The 17,493-nt window shown below is 55.0% G+C and overlaps 1 protein-coding gene across 1 annotated transcript in view; it reads left to right on the top strand.

Moving 5' to 3' along the window:
* Window positions 1–15,228, top strand: part of LOC119098180 (atrial natriuretic peptide receptor 1-like) — a gene marked incomplete in the record, with an annotated part of 112,682 nt that extends 97,454 nt beyond the window's left edge. Inside the window, 8 exon segments of the mRNA XM_037221106.1 lie at window positions 2,463–2,637; window positions 5,176–5,240; window positions 5,242–5,262; window positions 6,582–6,585; window positions 6,845–6,853; window positions 7,611–7,702; window positions 14,212–14,297; window positions 15,207–15,228. Coding sequence (XP_037077001.1) covers window positions 2,463–2,637; window positions 5,176–5,240; window positions 5,242–5,262; window positions 6,582–6,585; window positions 6,845–6,853; window positions 7,611–7,702; window positions 14,212–14,297; window positions 15,207–15,228 — 474 coding nt within the window.
* Between the last annotated feature and the right edge of the window lie 2,265 nt (window positions 15,229–17,493).

Here is a 17,493-nt window from a genome sequence, read left to right on the forward strand (position 1 = left end):
GTTTTAGGCCATCAGCAGATCATTTGAATATTCATGAAGACACCATTTGGGTCCCTCCTAGGAGTAAATACAATTGCTGGCAGCTGGCTGTCTTGAGCGCACCATATGGCTTAGGCTTTGTAGTGGCTTTGGCTTACCATAGGCTTTGTAATGAAATGACACTTGTATGACCTCAGAGCACTTGGCTTTTGGGACCTTGCCGGCCATCGCGTATAGCTGTCGGGACCTCGCCGGCTTTCGCGTTTAGCTTTTGGGATCTCGCCAGCCATCGCGTATAGCCTTTGGGACCTCGTCGGCCATCGCATATAACTGTTGGGGCCTCGCCGGTCATCGAATATAGCTGTGTTGGGATCTCGCTGGCCATCGCGTATAGCTGTTGGGACCTCTGGCTATCGAGTATAGCTGTTGGGACCCTCGCCGGCCATCGCGTATAGCTGTTGGGACCTCGCCGGCCATCGCGTATAGCTGTTGGGACCTCGCCGGCCATCGCATATAGGTTGGGACCTCGCTTGCCATCGAGTATAGCTGTTGGGACCTCGCCGGCCATCGCATATAGCTGTTGGGATCTCGCCGGCCATCGCGTATGGCTGTTGGGACCACCCTGGCTATCGCGTTTAGCTGTTGGGATCTCGCCGGCCATCGCATATAGATGTTGGGACCTCGCTGGCCATCGAGTATAGCTGTTGGGACCTCGCTGGCCATCGCGTATAGCTGTTGGGACCTCGCCGTCCGTCGCGTTTTATAGTTGTTGGGACCTCGCTGGCCATCGCCATATAGCTGTTGGGAACCTCGCCGGCCATCGCGTATAGCTGTTGGGACCGCGCCGGACCATCGCATATAGCTGTTGGGACCTCGCTGGCCATCGAGTATAGCTGTTGGGACCTCGCCGGTCATCACATATAGCTGTCGGACCTCGCTGGGCATCGTGTTTAGCTGAGTCGCCTCGGCTGACCTCGGGGTTTGTCGCTATGGGGCCGGCCCCCCATATATCACGTCAAACATGGGATGGTGATGGAGCGTAACCAAAGCGTAATCAGGAGAGGGGATGGGGCTTGGGAGGCTTGAACAGAGTGATATGACGCTCAGGTTTAGTTTCAAGTCATCCTGAAGTCCTTTTTGATGTTCTTAAATGTAAATCGGGACACCACTGGTCTCCTCTCATTTCAAGAAACATTTCGTTTTTGTTTGTACCTCTTGTTCAATTAGGGGCCAAATTTACGCTACCTTTTCGGGACGTTACGCTGATCTCAGCGTAACCAGAGTGGTCGGGGTTGCCCAATGCGTAAACAGTGCGTAACCATAGAGACGGGATTGAAACATTGCCATAAAGGCGTAGCGTAATTTATGGACCTCAGTGTACCATTCAGTGAGTTTCGTCTCATCTCGTGGTTCTTGAATTCCTGGCCGGTGATCACGTTGCGTGTCCGAGTCGGTCCGACCTTTGGCAGTCGAAGGCGTCTTCTGACCGCTTCGTCCGCCTCCCCCCGCCCCGCCCCTGATCGTCTCGAGAAATGTTTTACGCATACTGATCCCTTGAACTTCTCAGCGCACGCAAATCGACCCCAAGCCTCTAGACACCGTCTCAGTGTCCCCCATAGTTCACGAGTCCTTTTCCATGTGACCTCCGCGTCGCCCAATGTTGCAGTCTTCTCAATTTTATGAAGTCCTTTGACATTCTGGTGTTCCCACGGTTTTCTTCCGAATATTGACCACCGTTATGACTAGATCAGCCGGCGCGCCTTCTCCTGATCCGCAGCCTGAGGGCTGCGCCGCGGAGATAACCCGAAACCGACTGATGCCTGTCCCCCCCTAAAACAACGTCCCCCCTCCCAGCAATGTGCTGCCCCGCCGTACAGCGTGCCGCGGTGAGAGAGAGGTTAGGAGAGATAGAGGTAGAGAGGGAGAGAGGTCCCGCGTGCCGCGGGGAGAGAGGTTAGGGAGGACGTAGGGAGCGGGCCGGGCCGTGTTCGGTCGACTCCTGCCCCGCGTGTCGCGGGGAGAGAGGTTCGGGGAGGACGCGGGAGCGGGCCGGGCCGGTCGGTCGACTCCCTGCTCAGAATCGGCGGCTGCTCGGAGCAGCACTCGCCCGTCAGAAGTCCGTGGTCTGGTCCTGGCCAGCGCTTGTCGCCAGCGACGTGTGCGTCTTTCGCTGGAAGCCGTCAGGAATGGGCGCTGGCTTATGCGCTGCCCGGCCGCCGATTCTGGGGATGGCAGATCGATGACAGCCTCGGCCGGCCGCTCGGCTGGCCGGCTGCGTCCATCATCTCTTATTGACCATTGCTGATGTCAATGACCGGCCTCTGCATTAATCAGCGGTGAGAGCTGGCGGTGAGGTGACCTTTCAGATGACATCTATCTCAGCCTTGTCCTCGTCGACTTCAATTAAGGACGGCGCCGTATCCATGCGGTGGCAGGGCTGGTGTGGGCTTCACGCAGCACCACTGCGCGCCCGTTTTCCGTAGGTGGAGACTATCGGCGACGCATACAGGTGGTCTCCGGCCCTGCCGATGCGGAACGGCGCCAAGCACGCTGGAGAGATAGCCGGCATGTCGCTGAAGTTGCTGGAGGCGGTTCAGAGCTTCCAGATCCGCCACCGGCCCGGGCAGCAGCTCAAGCTGCGTATCGGCTTGCACACGGGTGAGTGGGGGCGGACACGGACTGTCGACGAACAGGCACGGGTGAGTGGGGGCGACACGGGCTGTCGACAAACACGCAACGGGTGAGTGAGGACGACACAAACTAACACAGACTGTCGAGTCACCCGCAACAGATGACGTGAGGACGACGGAGATTGTCCCACAACACCCGCACGGATGATTCTTTTGGTGAGGACGACACGGACTGTCCACAAACAAGCCACGGGATGATTGAGGACGAACACGGACTGGCCACGGACTGTCGACAACACGCACGGATGAGTGGGACGACGCGGACTTTCCACAAACACGCACTGGATGAGTAAGGATGACGCTGACTGTCACGGATTGTGACAAACACGCACGGATGAGTGAGGACGACACGGACTGTCACGGACTGTCGCCAAACACGCAACGGATTAGTGAAGACCGACACGGACTGGCACGGACTGTCGACAAGCACGCACGGATGAGTGAGGACGACGCGGACTTTCCACAAAACACTCACGGATGAGTGAGGACGACGCGGACTTTCCACAAACACTCACGGATGAGTGAGGACGACGCGGATGTCACGGAATGCCGACTCGGATGAGTGAGGACGACACGGACTGTCCACAAACACTCACGGATGAGTGGAGTGTACGACACGGGACTGACACGGAATGTCGACAAACACGCACGGATGAGTGAGGACAACTCGGACTGACACGGAATGTCGACTCACATGCTCGGATGAGTGAGGACAACTCGGACTGACACGGAATGTCGACTCACATGCTCGGATGAGTGAGGACAACTCGGACTGACAGGGAATGTCGACTCACATGCTCGGATGAGTGATGAAACGGCCGGTCGGTACCATTGGAAGCAGTTACCTAAGCATGCCACGAAGCTCAAGCCTCACGCCGGTAGGTGATCCGCTTTGTGTTAAAGGAAGCCTTATGGCAATCAAGTGATTATCATTGCATGGAGGCCTGGTGGCGTGGTCGTCACACTCTGTCCGACACTGGCACTACCCCCCCCCCCCCCCCCCGCCCCCTCACCTCCACCCACCGCTCATCCCCACTTAGAAGCACTTAGAGTCACGAGTAAGCGAGGCTTGAGGCTCACCAGTAAACATAAGTATTTAAAAGCCAAAGTTGCGCAAGTCAGAACATGGTCCGAGTTGTCAAAGAGATGCACAATGCAGTGTTGAGGTATGTTCGGAACACAGACGACTAGGCCTAGACGTCCCGACGGTCCTAGTCGAGTGCCAACTGAACACGGCATACATATGAACACGGCATACATATGAACACGGCATACATATGAACACGGCATACATATGTATGCCGTGCACCACATATGTATGGTGCATACATATATGGTGCTGAATCTAATCGCAGAGAACATCGACTAAGTATGCCGATTTGCCTTAAGCGCAGCTGGTTGTGTTAAACTCATCCCTCACAGCAACCTCATGCGTTTCGAATGGTAGGACATCTGTCAGCACCACCCCAGTATTTCTTTCACCCAAAGCCATGCTACAAAAGACGTGAGTTTCCTCCTCCGAAAAATAAGTGGTGTTGCGTTGCAGTTCGGCACAACCGTGGCTAAATGGGAACCGGAACTGAAAACACAGTTGCGGGGAGTGGCACGCTTTTTTTCTGATCAGCAGTTCTGCGAGCGTAACGAGCTAACATGTCGCTTCCTTCGTGCGCCTTTGGTTTTTTAGTCTTACTCATCCGCGTTTTTTTGTCTTCGTCACCCATGCCTTAGCTCTTTAGTCACCGGTGCGTATGTGTGTGTGCTTTTTAGCTTCCATTTTGATTGCCCCGTTCACTCATTGCCACGAATACTGTCTTGAGACGTCGCGTAGTTCATAACATATCGTGATTATTAATAGATCTTGTTGTCTAACTGGTACGTACTGGTACATTGAACATTGCTCATTTTCGGTATCAAATCTCGTGATGCAGGGGGTGTTTCGCTGCCGAACTAATGCATCTGTGTCGCTCGTGTTCGTGGCATTTTTTGCTGGGGTCATTGCTTGTTGTGCCGAAAGTAGATCTGATATCTTAAGTAAGTTCGACATTGGTCCTCCTTGCAAAAAGCCTGAAGTACAAAATGTCGCTGTCGGATCACCCGAAAAAGCAGTCTGGAATCTGCCTTGTTGTCCGCATCCATACAGTGTGGGGGGCAACACAACTGAAGAGGCACATTCTGCGGGCTGTAATGGATGGAAGCTGAATAAATGAGGCGCTTAAAGAAACAACAACTCGATGGAATAAAAACAGCTAGATTCAGTACAATCATCAACAGTCTTACGACGATGCTCCGAATAAATTGGACGACAAGAATCAACACCGAAGCCAGCGGCACCGACAGCGATGGTGATGAGATGAGTCAGTCGTGAGCGCAGATCTGCATTCTGGGACAGCATTTGTCGGCTGTCTCCGTCCTAGAGATGGTACGAGATTATCCCCGACGGAGAGTGATGGGGAGAGCCGCGTGGTCGGTCCCGGCTGGTGACGCGTGCGTCTGGTGTCTGCCGCAGGCCCGGTGGTGGCCGGCGTGGTCGGCCTGAAGATGCCCCGCTACTGTCTCTTCGGCGACACCGTCAAACACCTCCTCTCGGATGGAAGTCCAACGGGACCTGCGTGCGTATACACCACACCTGTGTTCGGTTCGGCTTCAGCGAAATCGATCCGGGCTCCCGCTAACAATGCATGGAATCCATATCAACTCCTGTGCCGAGTCATACAGCACAAATTTAGCCGGGTCTGGCTCCGACCCAAGGACGAATGGTGGGGCTGCGGAATGAGTTTCTGATGAAGCCCGATACTGGTGATAACAGTTTGCGGAGAATAATCGTGCCTACAGATTGTATAAAGACCTAGACAGAATATGCATCTTGGTAACGGGACAAACTATCTTTGAGTGAGACCTAACTGGCTCACCCATTACAACCATGCCAACAATATGTGTTGTGCTTTTTATTTGGGTCGAGTTACCGATTATTTTTTCCCCACAACTCCGACTACAACAAATATTTCCAACAAGTCAGCCCCGTAGGATTTGGTTGATTCCAAAGTCGGCCCAGCCAACGCCTGGAGTGAGGCGCAACGCTGGTGTACAGACCCACCCCAACCCGGCTGCCGTCCGAGGCTGCTGAGCAAAAACGCGGGTGTACAGACCCACCCCAACCCGGCTGCCGTCCGAGGCTGCTGAACAAAAACGCCGGTGTACAGACCCACCCCAACCCGGCTGTCGTCCGAGGCTGCTGAACAAAAACGCTGTGTACAGACCCACCCCAACCCGATTGTGCCGTCCGAGGCTGCTGAACAAAAAACGCTGGTGTTACGACCCGCCCCAACCCCCTGCCGTCCGAGGCTGCTGAACAAAAACGCTGGTGTACAGACCCCCCCCAACCCGATTGCGCTCCGAGGCTGCTGAACAAAAACGCTGGTGTGCAGACCCACCCCCAACCCGACTTGCCGTCCGAGGCTGCTGAGCAAAAACGCTGGTGTACCGACCCACCCCAACCTGGCCTGTCGTCCGAGGCTGCTGAACAAAAACGCTGATGTACAGACCCACCCCAACCGGACTGCCGTCCGATGCTGCTGAACAAAAACGCTGGTGTACAGACTCACCCCAACCCGGCTGTCGTCCGAGGCTGCTGAACAAAAACGCTGGTGTACAGACCCACCCCAACCCGGCTGTCGTCCGAGGCTGCTGAACAAAAACGCCCCATCTGTCCAGAACATTTTTGTTTTGCAAAGCAATGCAACCGAGGTTACACTGGTCTTTTTGGTTAAAATGTCATTAAAAAGTGCAGTTAAAGAGTATGCGAGTTGGTAACCTTACGAACAAGCTACTTGCGCCAATCAGGATGCTGCTGGAAAACGCCCAAGGAAACTGCACGGTGATTGCAACAAAGTTGCATGATGTTGGTAGTACTAGAGTTGTGACTGACCTAATCTTCGCCAGACGGCATAGACCGAATGGTTGTCACTCCAGCGGCGGGCCAGGAGCGTGTAGGTACTTCTGGGCCGCAATGTGATGTATAATTACTCTGGAGTCACGGAAAAACAAGTGGATTGCCTGGCATTGAATAGTTCAACAATGGCCTGTTCGTTCCCTGCAAAGCAACCAATGGTCGTCCACATCAAGTCAAGCTCATGCTCCTAAACATGAAAACAAGGAAATGACGCTCGGGAACACAGATGGTCTTCGTACAGTGCAGCGAACTTTCCAGAACAAAAGCTGGATCTTTACAGGGTGTGGGGCTAAACAGAGACACAAACGCGGGTGGCATGCAATCAGTTTTTCCTCGCTTGAAAATGAAATATTGTTCTTGTTTGATAATATATAAAAAACAGCCAATGACCGTTGCCATATTGCATTATCTTAGGTCGGTCCTCCATCGCATTTTGCTCCGAGTTATATTTGTGTCATCAGTTTGCATCGGCTGTACTCCTAATGAGCTTTTTCTTTGCACAGCTGCACATTTTTGTTAACAATTATTTCTGAGCATCGCGGGTACTAACTAGAGGTCACTGCTCAACCGGAAGGGGTCACCGGTCAATCGTGAAGTGGCTAGATCGCTTAGATCTGATGCAACCAACTGGTATTTGCTTCGTGGCCCTAACTTAATACCGGGTGAGTGACGATGAAAGTTTCCACCAGCCTCCCCCTCGTCTGGGGGCTGAGAAATGTTGCCACCCTGGCGTGAGCGGGGACGCTTCCTCTGCGTGCATTCGTAATCAATACGTTTTGCTCTTTATGCCGTTGCAAAATTTGATATGCATCGAATGATGATCCTGATTTTCCAGGTGCTGTTGTGTCGCAATGGTGTCGTAAGGTGACTCCTGGATATGGTGCCCCTCCACTCCTCTACAGATATATTTCGGGCTCCTCTGATGATGCGATCAGTTTTCGACAGAACAATCGTGATATGTCAATGAATGTTGTGTGGCGGTCCGTTTGCAGCGCTGCGGATACACGTGAGCTCCACTACGAAGGAGGTATTGGACACGCTGGGTGCTTTCCAGCTGGACCTGAGGGGGGAGGTGGAGATGAAGGTCAGTAATGAAGCGCGTGCTTTTGTTTCCTCTTGAAGCGACCTGAAGTCTAATCCATGAACCTTCTGTTAAACCGTGACATGTAGGTGTTTATGGAAGCAGTTGTCTCAAAAGATGTGTCAGAGTATTTAGTACGAATAATGCATGGAGATGCTTTGTAATTCCCTGGGCATTTCCTTCCTTCATGTTGCGTTTTCTGGGCCTGCCCTTTGAAGTTGTTTTACGATTTGTTATAAGGTTTCACTTACGTTACAAGTTAGTCATGATATAGGGAATGTTTCCTTTCCCCTCGCGGGAACAAAACCTATTGGATCATGCGTCGGCATGCCAAAAACAACAACAGAAATATCTCAAACAACTGCTCCTAGTCGAGAAGATCCGCGCAGGAATCAGGCCCAGCGCGTGGTGCGTGCGCGCTACGTACTGGGTCCATGTGTGTGCTGCCGTGCTGTCTTAGCCGGACCGCCAGCCGCAGCGCCCCGGTAACAGTGCCAGTGCCCTGCGGCAGTGCCCGACGTGACCACCCTGGGATACGAGCTGGCTTGCCGAAGCTCCACTCTCGTGACACCCGGGGGACATCGGGACGTGACGTGACTCCAGACGGCTGCTCCCGCGCAGAAGGCGCTCCTTCCGGCTCTCGGAGAGTGTAGCTTTCGGCCCGCTGACCTATCACGTGCCGGCGTCAGCTCCAGCTTTGACTGTGCGCTCGTCTGTCGGGAGCGGGAGCAAGCGGAAGCCACGGCGCACCTCTGATGCGTACCGCCGCCGGTCGGGCTCCTGAGGTAGCGGGACCTCTGGGAAAACTGCGGGACCTCCTGGAAAACTGCGGGACCTCTGTGAAAACTGCCGGGAGCGGGGGGAGGGAGCGGAAGGCGCGGTGCACCTCCGATACGTACCACCGCCGGTTGGGCTCCTGGGGCGGCGGGACCTCCGAGAAAGCTGCGCCGCTCGTGGCTCATTTGTAACAAAATCGCTCCATCAAGATCTTCTGGGCCGCACGTGCTGTCTAACTGGAATGCCTGACGCCGCCGCTGAATGGCGCTCATCAGCTCTGAGCCGGGTGGATGGGCATCCCGGGTCAGCCTGAACGAGGTCGGGCCGCTTGGAGCTGGCCGAGTCACGTGGTGCGGGGGCTGGCCGTGCCACGGGGGCCTGGCCCAGCTAAGGAGGCTGGCCGGGCTACGAGAGCTGGCTGGGCCCCGGGGAGGGGGGGGGGGCGGGGGCTGGCCGGGCCACGGGGGCCTGGCCCAGCTAAGGAGGCTGGCCGGGCTACGAGGGCTGGCTGGACCCCCGGGGGGGGGGGGGGACAGGTCGGGCCACGGGTTGGGCTCCTTGGAATCGGTCCGTCTCCGTCTCCGGTCCTGCGATCGCAGCTCCCCAGCTGGGAATCCGTTCCCCAACACCGCGCAGGCCGCTGCTGGTGAATGATGAGACGATGAGATCAGTGAGCGGAACATTGATAGATGCGCTGGTCCGAAACCACATCATCCACCATAAATCAACGGTTCTACGGCGGGGCCTCGCGATAAACTAATAACCGTTTAAGTGGCGTTTGGAGTGAAACATTTCGGAACATTGGAAACAGTTTTCACAAGTGAGGCCCATCGGCTTCGCTGGGTGACTGTCATGATTATATTGAGTTGTGCCGACTTTTTACAATTCCAAATGAGCGAAAAATATTTATCCTATGGTTCTCGATGCGTGTGACCCCTCCCTCCTCTTCCTCCTAAAGCGTCCTCTTTCTGTGTTGCGGTTTCTCCTCCGTCCCTCTTCCTGCGCCGCCGTCCATCTGAGGGCGGTCCCTATCCCAGATCCTCCTGCTGTACCGTCCTCCATCTGCAACACGGATCACCCTCGCGGCTCCCTTTTTGCGGGACAGACCTTTCCACCGGTTTTCTTCCTGGCCCGTCCTCACGCCGTGGCAGAGGCCCTGCTCTGTTCCTCGTTCTGCAGAATCTTCCATCTGTGGTGCAGAATCCCTTCCTCTGTTCGTCCTGCGACGTTCTCCACGTTCTCTTCTACAAATAGCCGCATTTCCTCGAACTCTCGCGTAGCACCTTTTGGGAAATATTCTTCACATAATCTGTGCTCTTTCTTTTACATTTTGCTTCACGCAAAAGTCCGGAACGATGCGTTCTAGTATCACTGTGGCAGAGACACAGATAAAAATTGAATTGGAATCCGAATACCTTTGCTTACCTTTTATGGCCCAGCAGGCACATCTTCCCAGTTACTGGGTCCTGACACACCGGAATGATGCATGCCGTTGTCACCTGGCTCGACTCTTCCGTCCGCAGTTAATGGATGAATTGAGATGAATAAAACCGCGGCTGTATTTTCGATCACAGCGCGTATGCTTTCCACGTTTTTGCTTGAATTACTTGGCGGCGGGGAACTGGGCGATCGATCGGTGGTAGGTATTTTGACGTCGCAAAACAGCGAAATGGCAGCCCTCGGGCAAACTTAACGTTTGAGCAGGGAATAAGTGTTACAAGAATGATTAAAAAATGGGCAACAATTACAGCTAATGGATCCGCGCACGAGGTGATGTGGATTTCGACGCTGATCATGACGATGGTTCTCCGCGCCATCGCGTTGTGCACTTGCTCGCCTATTCGACCCGAATTCCGACAACGCTTGCTGGCGCAACGGTGCGTCGCCACAGTCTCGTATTGGCCTACATGAATTGCAGGCGTACATCGGTCGACGTTTTGAAGTTGAAGTCACGCCCCACCAGCTCTAGCTGCGCAGTAGATGTGGCATAAAACTCGAAAAAAACGGTCAAACGGGGAACCTATCTTTTCCGCGCTGTGCACGTGGCACGTGACGCGTGCCGCGTCACATGCTGACAATCACGCGATTCCCTGTTCATTTTTCTGTTGAAGCGTGTTGATTTGGGCCGTCGTTCCCATCCGCGATTGCCGAGAGTGCGAGCGGGGTTTCGAAACGGCCGCTTGCCGGCCCTCGACTCCGGTCGGTTTTTTTCGCTCCACCCGTGCCAAACTGATGGGAAAAATACAATTTCCAACACGCGTCACGCACCGCCTGTTGACCCCACCGGCACGAAACTCGCCATGGCACGTCGCCACGTGCGTACGTGCGCCGTGTCAAATTTGCACTTCATTACGTCGCATCGTTTTTTACCCTCACGCGGGCTAACTGAAAGGGCGCCAAACAGACGCAACTTTACTGGAATAGTTGGATGTTATACATATATCTATATATATATATATATATATATATATATATATATATATATATATATATAAATACGCAACTGTTGAATACTTTCATACACAATCTCATATACATCTCAATAGGTTGGCGAAATTGCTGGCAACTTTTGGCAAAGGAAACAATTTTATGAAAATTAATCCTCTTTCCCACTCATTTAAAGTTGGAGTTGACATCACAGTGATAATGGTGTGCAATTCGTTAGCATAGCAGTTCCATTGTTGAGGTGCTTTATCATGGCCCCTTAAGCAGCCTCACTGGCATTAAGCAAGCAAGGTTGTGCAATAGATGACACTGATAGGACATTTTCGTGCACATTGCATGCAGTGGTCTCAAATGTAGAAACAATGCAAAATGAACGTTGCGCTTAGCTTAGTTTCTGGTTAAAGGGAACGTTCCACATCTAGATGAGGTTATGAATTGAAATAGCCATCTTGAAGACCTTTCGGTGCTGTTCATAATCCTGTCCTTTTTGAGACCTAAGCCCCTCTAGTTTCTTAGCCATACGCCCCGCGGAAAAAGGGAAAGACATGTTGGGGGGAGCATTTTAAAGTTACCTTGGCATCCATGGCGTCATAGTAAAGTCATTCAAATCCTGCCATTCCATAAGTCATGCGTGGATCAAGGCCAAGAACAACATAATTTTTGAGGCGTTCATATCTGGCGTTCGTGAGCGTGATTTCTAGTTATAACGGCTGTCAATTGGCTCTCAGTCAATGTTGTGCAAGGTGATGACACAATCAAACCATGACGCCAGCGATGAGCATGTTTACAAATAGACACTTGTGCTATCTAGAGCAGTCCATTCCGCTTAAAAAGTATACCATTGTGACAAGTGAGCTTATTTCATCACGTCTGATGCTCTGCTATGACATCTTCAAATGTGAAACATCCCCTTTAATGCCGAGTCAGCCATGGTAAGATAGCGGCATGGTTACCTGACCGATCGGGACGGGCCGGGCTGCCGGCTGAAATTTTAGAAAACGTGTCACTAATTCATACTCACAAGACACGAAGATAATGAACCCGAACTCATGTAGCGCATCAGGGGCACAATCAGGACTGGGTCTCGGACTCAAGAACGGGCTTCAGACTCATGCTGCGAAAGCCTCGACCTGTTGCTGATTCCTGGCCGTCAGACGAGTTCACAAGGGGCCTTGGCGTGAAGTGCGATGAAATGGAGCTCAACAGCCTGCTCGGACGCTGTTGTCAATTACGAGACGACTGTGCCGTGTTGTCGTGCCGCCGAGGCGTACTTCAGCTGCGGCGCTGGCATCGACCGGGGTGGACCTGTGCGGGTAGAGCACGCACGGGAACCTCCCCAGTGAAACAGCAGCCCTAAACCCGCCCGCTCATTCGAAGACCCCGGCTTCTCCCATCCTTTGCTGTCGCCATTCCTGCGCGAGTACTCCGGCCTCGCAGTGGCGCGGCGGACCGGCGGAGGAGTCCTGCTGCGGCGTGAGCGGCGCGGGCCGTTGGGGCCGCCGCCTCACCAGGCCAGAGCTGGGCGCGGGGTTGGGGACCGCCTGTGAGAGTCGGCCAGCGCGGCCTGGCTGCGCCACCGGCCGGTACAAACATCGATCGCCGACCTCGGCGTACAGTGACCGCCGGCGGGCCGCCGACCGCCGACGCACACAGACGGGCGCCCCGTTATCCACCGATATCAGAGACTCGTCATCCACCGGCAACGGAGACTCATCCGCTGACACCAGAGACTCATCATCCACCGACACCACAGGCTCGTTATCCACTGACACCACAGGCTTGTTATTCACCGACACCACCGACTTGTTAGCTACCGACGCCGTAGACTCGTTATCCGCCCCTACCACATACCTATTGCACATCAGTACACGTGGGTGTCTCATAATCCACCGACACCAAAGACAGGCTGCCGCCCCGTTGTTCACGAGCCGGTCTTGCTGTCCACTGACCCACATAGGCTTGCGCTCCGTTAGCTCCGCTATCCACGACGAACACAGACGGGCACTCCATTGCCCACTGGCACATGTACGCACGCACGCACGCACGCACGCGCGCGCGCACGCGCACACGTACACCTCGTTATTCACGCCTCGTTATCCGTTGACGCGGACAGGCGGACGGCTCGTCATCCAGACATGCGGACCGTTGGCTATCGGCAGGCTCGCAGAGACGACATCCCGAGCTTCCACTGAAATCTGGGCGGATGTATCTGCTGAGGCATACCGACGGTTATTCTATCAGCCACTAACACGCTTTCTCTTATTCACTGACTTGATTAGACTAGAAGTGAACAGTGATAAGACTTTAATTTTTTACTCATATAAAGGGTTGGGGACCTCGCCGCAGAACCTCCAACAGACATCACTTCTATTAGCATGTCATGATAATCATATTGGTGGCTGTACCTCGAGGGAATATCGCAAGCAAGCTACACTACGAAGTATGTGCTACGTATAGTGCACACATCTGTTATCCGCGCACTATATTGAGGCACACCGTGGTTTGTAAGCCGTTCGGGACTCAAGCCTTACAGTGAGCGCCTGAGGACCGCCCGCTACTCCGAACAGAAGCCATATTACTTTGACCCGTGACCTGAACGGTCCGTACTGAGCATGAGTGTGTTTAAAGCGGAGAAAGAATCGCTGTGCAATAACGAAGCTTACTAAGCAGTTTTTGTAGGGGGCGGGTACCCTCAGCAGTCCTCGCTGGGGCCCCCGCGCAAGCGAAGCACCAGCCGTCAGGGCCGGGATGTCTGTATTGCCTTTTCTCGTGGCGTGCTTTGTGTCACGTTTAGTGCGTTTGTAGCGAGCGTCAAACAGCTGCGCCCTTGGGGCACTCCCTATTTGATGTTTTCCCTCGGTGCCCGAGGGCTGCCATATTTTGATAATGGAGCAGTCGGCACTCGCGTAACCGTCCGGCTGTGTGCGCCTCTGTAGTACTTGTAAAACGCGGCTAGGGACGGAACCACAAACACCTTTTCTGACAATTTCGCCCGCGGAAAGATGTCTATCCCGCGACACGATGAAATAGAGAACAGAGATGGTGTAGAAGAACAAGGCGCGAGGCTACCCCGGCGCCCAAGCACAGCAGTCTATACAGGTCTAACGCTGCACTCCGTGCTGCTGTATCAAATGTATGTATGGGCTATGTCAAGTGCTAAGAATAGCCCTGGCATTTGCTTTGCATTTGCTCGCCGGGAAGAAGCATCTCGCGCTGTATCGTCGAACGGTTCCTGCTCGCCAGAGTCGTCTCTCAGAGTGCAGTCACTGATGGTGCGTCACTTTTCGCAGGGCAAGGGCAAGATGGTGACCTACTGGCTGCGGCACAAAAAGACCGATCTGATAGACATTGAGGGGTCGACCTGCGCGAGACTAAGGTGTGATGGCGTGTGGCGGCGGGCCGGCGGCGGGCCGCGCGGCCGGTGGCTCTCCTCCGTCTGCGGTCGGCGTGCGGCGCTACGGTCTCGCTGCGGCGTCATCGGCAGCGTCCCGGCGTGGTGGCGTTAACCGTCGCCTGGCGGCTCGGCTGCCCTCACTCGACTGACGCCGCCGCCGCCCCGGCTTAGGCGAGGTCCTGTCGCCCCAGTGACACGCGGCAGCAAAGCCCACCCGTTTCCTGGCGGCCCTGGCCGCTCTGAGACGTCTGGCCTTGCTACTCATTGACTCCATTTCGAGTGCGTTTCTTTCATGTTGTTGACTGTTGAATATCGTGACTTGTTTGCGTGTTTGGCGCGGTGTTTTGTGTGTCCGCCGCTGTGGACGAGCCGAAGAGGCGACCGTCCGGTGGCTGGTGTGCACGCGGTGAGTGTTGGCTGTTGATTCACCCATCCAGCTCGCGCGCGCGCGGAGCAGCCGGCCGCCCGCGTGGTCGGCAGCGGCGCCATGTCCCGCTCGCGCAGTGTTCCGCTGCCATCGGGGCGGGCCATCCGATGACGCTTGGGCCGCGTCCTTGTCACGAGCTTCTGACCCATTCATCTGTCCAGGGTCGTCTTCCCGACGGGATCCTGGTCAGCCCCGGGTCTCCGGCCTGGCAGTAACGTCACACCGAGCCCCGGGTCCTCAGTGTGACTCTGGCGCCACACAAGCCCCGGGTCCTCAGTGTGACCCCGTGTCATTCCGAGCGCCGGGCCCTCAGTGTGACTCCTGCTTCACACCGAGCCCGTGTCCTCGTGTCCCGGACCTCGCGTGTTCACACCGAGCCCCGGGTCCGCAGTGTGACTCTGGCGTCACACGGAGCCCCGGGTCCTCGGTGTGACTCTGGCGTCATACCGAGCCCGGGTCCGCAGTATGACTCTGGCGTCATACTGAGCCCCGGGTCGGCAGTATAACTCCGGCGTCATACCGAGCCCGGATTCGCAGTATGACTTTGACGTCATACCGAGCCCGGATCCGCAGTATGACTCTGGCGTCACACCGAGCCCGGATTCGCAGTATAACTCTGGCGTCATACCGAGCCCGGATCTGCAGTGTGACTCTTGGCGTCAAACCGACCCCCGGATCTGCAGTGTGACTCTGGCGTTATACCGAGCCTGGGTCCCCGGTGGGCTGCGGACGTCATACTGGTCCGGGGCAGTGCGCCAAGCCCGTCCACGCGGAGGGTCGCCGCGGCGCGGCAGAGCCCGTCGGGCCTCGGGCGTCGCGGTCGCCACCGTGCCAGTGCTGGCTCGAGCCCGCTGCAGCTTCAGCAGCCGGCCGCGCCGCTGGAGGCGCCCAGCGCGCGCGCAGCGTCGGCACGACGGTCAGTGCTGGCGCCGCCGAGCATGCACCGTAGGTCGTGTCGCTGGAAGTCATGTTTTATACATGGAGCCTAATAAACGACTTGTCTAACGCGGCTTCATCGACTAACGTCGGAAAGATCGGCGCGACGGGGCGAGCTTTATTCGCAGAGTGCAAGGTGCTCAAGGCACACAGATGTCTGTAGCTCAGAGCTTAGATTCCATTCACGTTAAAAAATACATATGCGGATCATCTGGCACACATTTCCCATATGTAATAACACACTAGGAATGCGCCAAAACGTTGCAAAATTACAATACCTTGTGATATACAATACCTACGTACACACAGCACATCCCAGAATATCCACAAGTTTCGTAATTGTGTGTGGCATAGCGGCGATTGAAACATCCAGCACACAGTCCATGAAAGCAATGCAGGCTGCACGCCAAGCCGTAAAAACCATTAGTAAAAATTACGCATCTTAACACGACTGCAAAGGACAAACAGCAACAGCAGCGACATTAGACAAGCTGGACAGCGAAAAGAACGGCGCAGCATTTTTTGAGAGTTTTCTGTGCTACAAGTCTGACTCCGTGAACCTGCCCACTCGTCCTGAGTCTACGCACAGCTGGGAGCCACCTGGCAACAGTGTCTCTCTTGCCTTACATGCACTGGACGGCGGGCGGGGGGTGACGCGAGGAAGACGCACCATCGCGCCACACATGCACTGGACGCGGGGTGGGACGAGGAAGACGTCTCCTCGCGCCACATGTGCACTGGACGGCGGGGTGGGGCGAGCAGGACGTCTTTTCGTGTCATAACATGCACTGGACGGCGGGGGGGGGCGGGTGACGCGAGGAAGACGCCCACTCGCGCCACACATGCACTGGACGGCGGGGTGGGACGAGGAAGACGTCTCCTCGCGCACATGTGCACTGGACGGCGGGGTGGCGCGAGGAAGACGTCTCCTCGCGCCAATGTGCACTGGACGGCGGGGTGGCGCGAGGAAGACGTCTCCTCGCGCCACACATGCACTGGGACGGCGGGGTGGGGCGAGCAGGACGTCTTTCGTGTCATACATGCACTGGACGGCGGGTGGAGAGGGATAAGCATCTCCTCGTGCCATACATGCATTGAACGGGGGTGGGGAGGAAGAAACGTCTCCTCGTGCCATACGTGCACAGCACGGCGGGGGGGGCGAGGGGGTAGACATCCCCCTCGCGCCACAGGGATCCCGAACGGCACCAGTAGCCCGGCTGCGATACATGCCACAGGAATAAACAACACACCGGGTAACAACAACAGACAACATAACAAAAGAATGGGCCATGGAGCGACTGGATTCAGACGAGTAATGGAGGCCACACTGGGAGGTGATGACTGGAAAAAGAAAAAGAGCGACAGTTTTGAACTTGTATGGCTAGGACATGAAAGTGCTATCGCTATCTTACCCATCCATAACCCCAGCCGAAACCCGAAAGCCTCAACCAATATCCTAGCACATAATTTAAGAATGGATTTACCTCAACGCAAGAAAACAACCTCAGACACGGCATGCCTGCTCAGCCGTCTTGACACATGCAACTACACAATTCGATAAAGCTCATCGACAGATTTACTGGCGTCACCCATGAAGTACCTTGATCAGCTCAACAAATCACAACGGCGCAGCAATTACAGCTGAACAACACCAACTTGTGTTGCGGCAGGACGCCATCACAACATTGACATCTTTTAGCGGTATTCTTTTGGCACCATCCCATCCGAAAGCCCTCTAAAAATGCCGGAAGTTCGGAGGCGTGTTAGCGGGAGCATCGAGGCCAGCCGTGTGTTCGCCGCAGACAGCCGCTGTGA

This window comes from Pollicipes pollicipes, unplaced genomic scaffold (assembly GCF_011947565.3).
Source record: "Pollicipes pollicipes isolate AB1234 unplaced genomic scaffold, Ppol_2.1 Scaffold_4740;HRSCAF=5597_pilon_pilon_pilon, whole genome shotgun sequence".
NCBI classification, from domain to species: domain Eukaryota; kingdom Metazoa; phylum Arthropoda; class Thecostraca; order Pollicipedomorpha; family Pollicipedidae; genus Pollicipes; species Pollicipes pollicipes.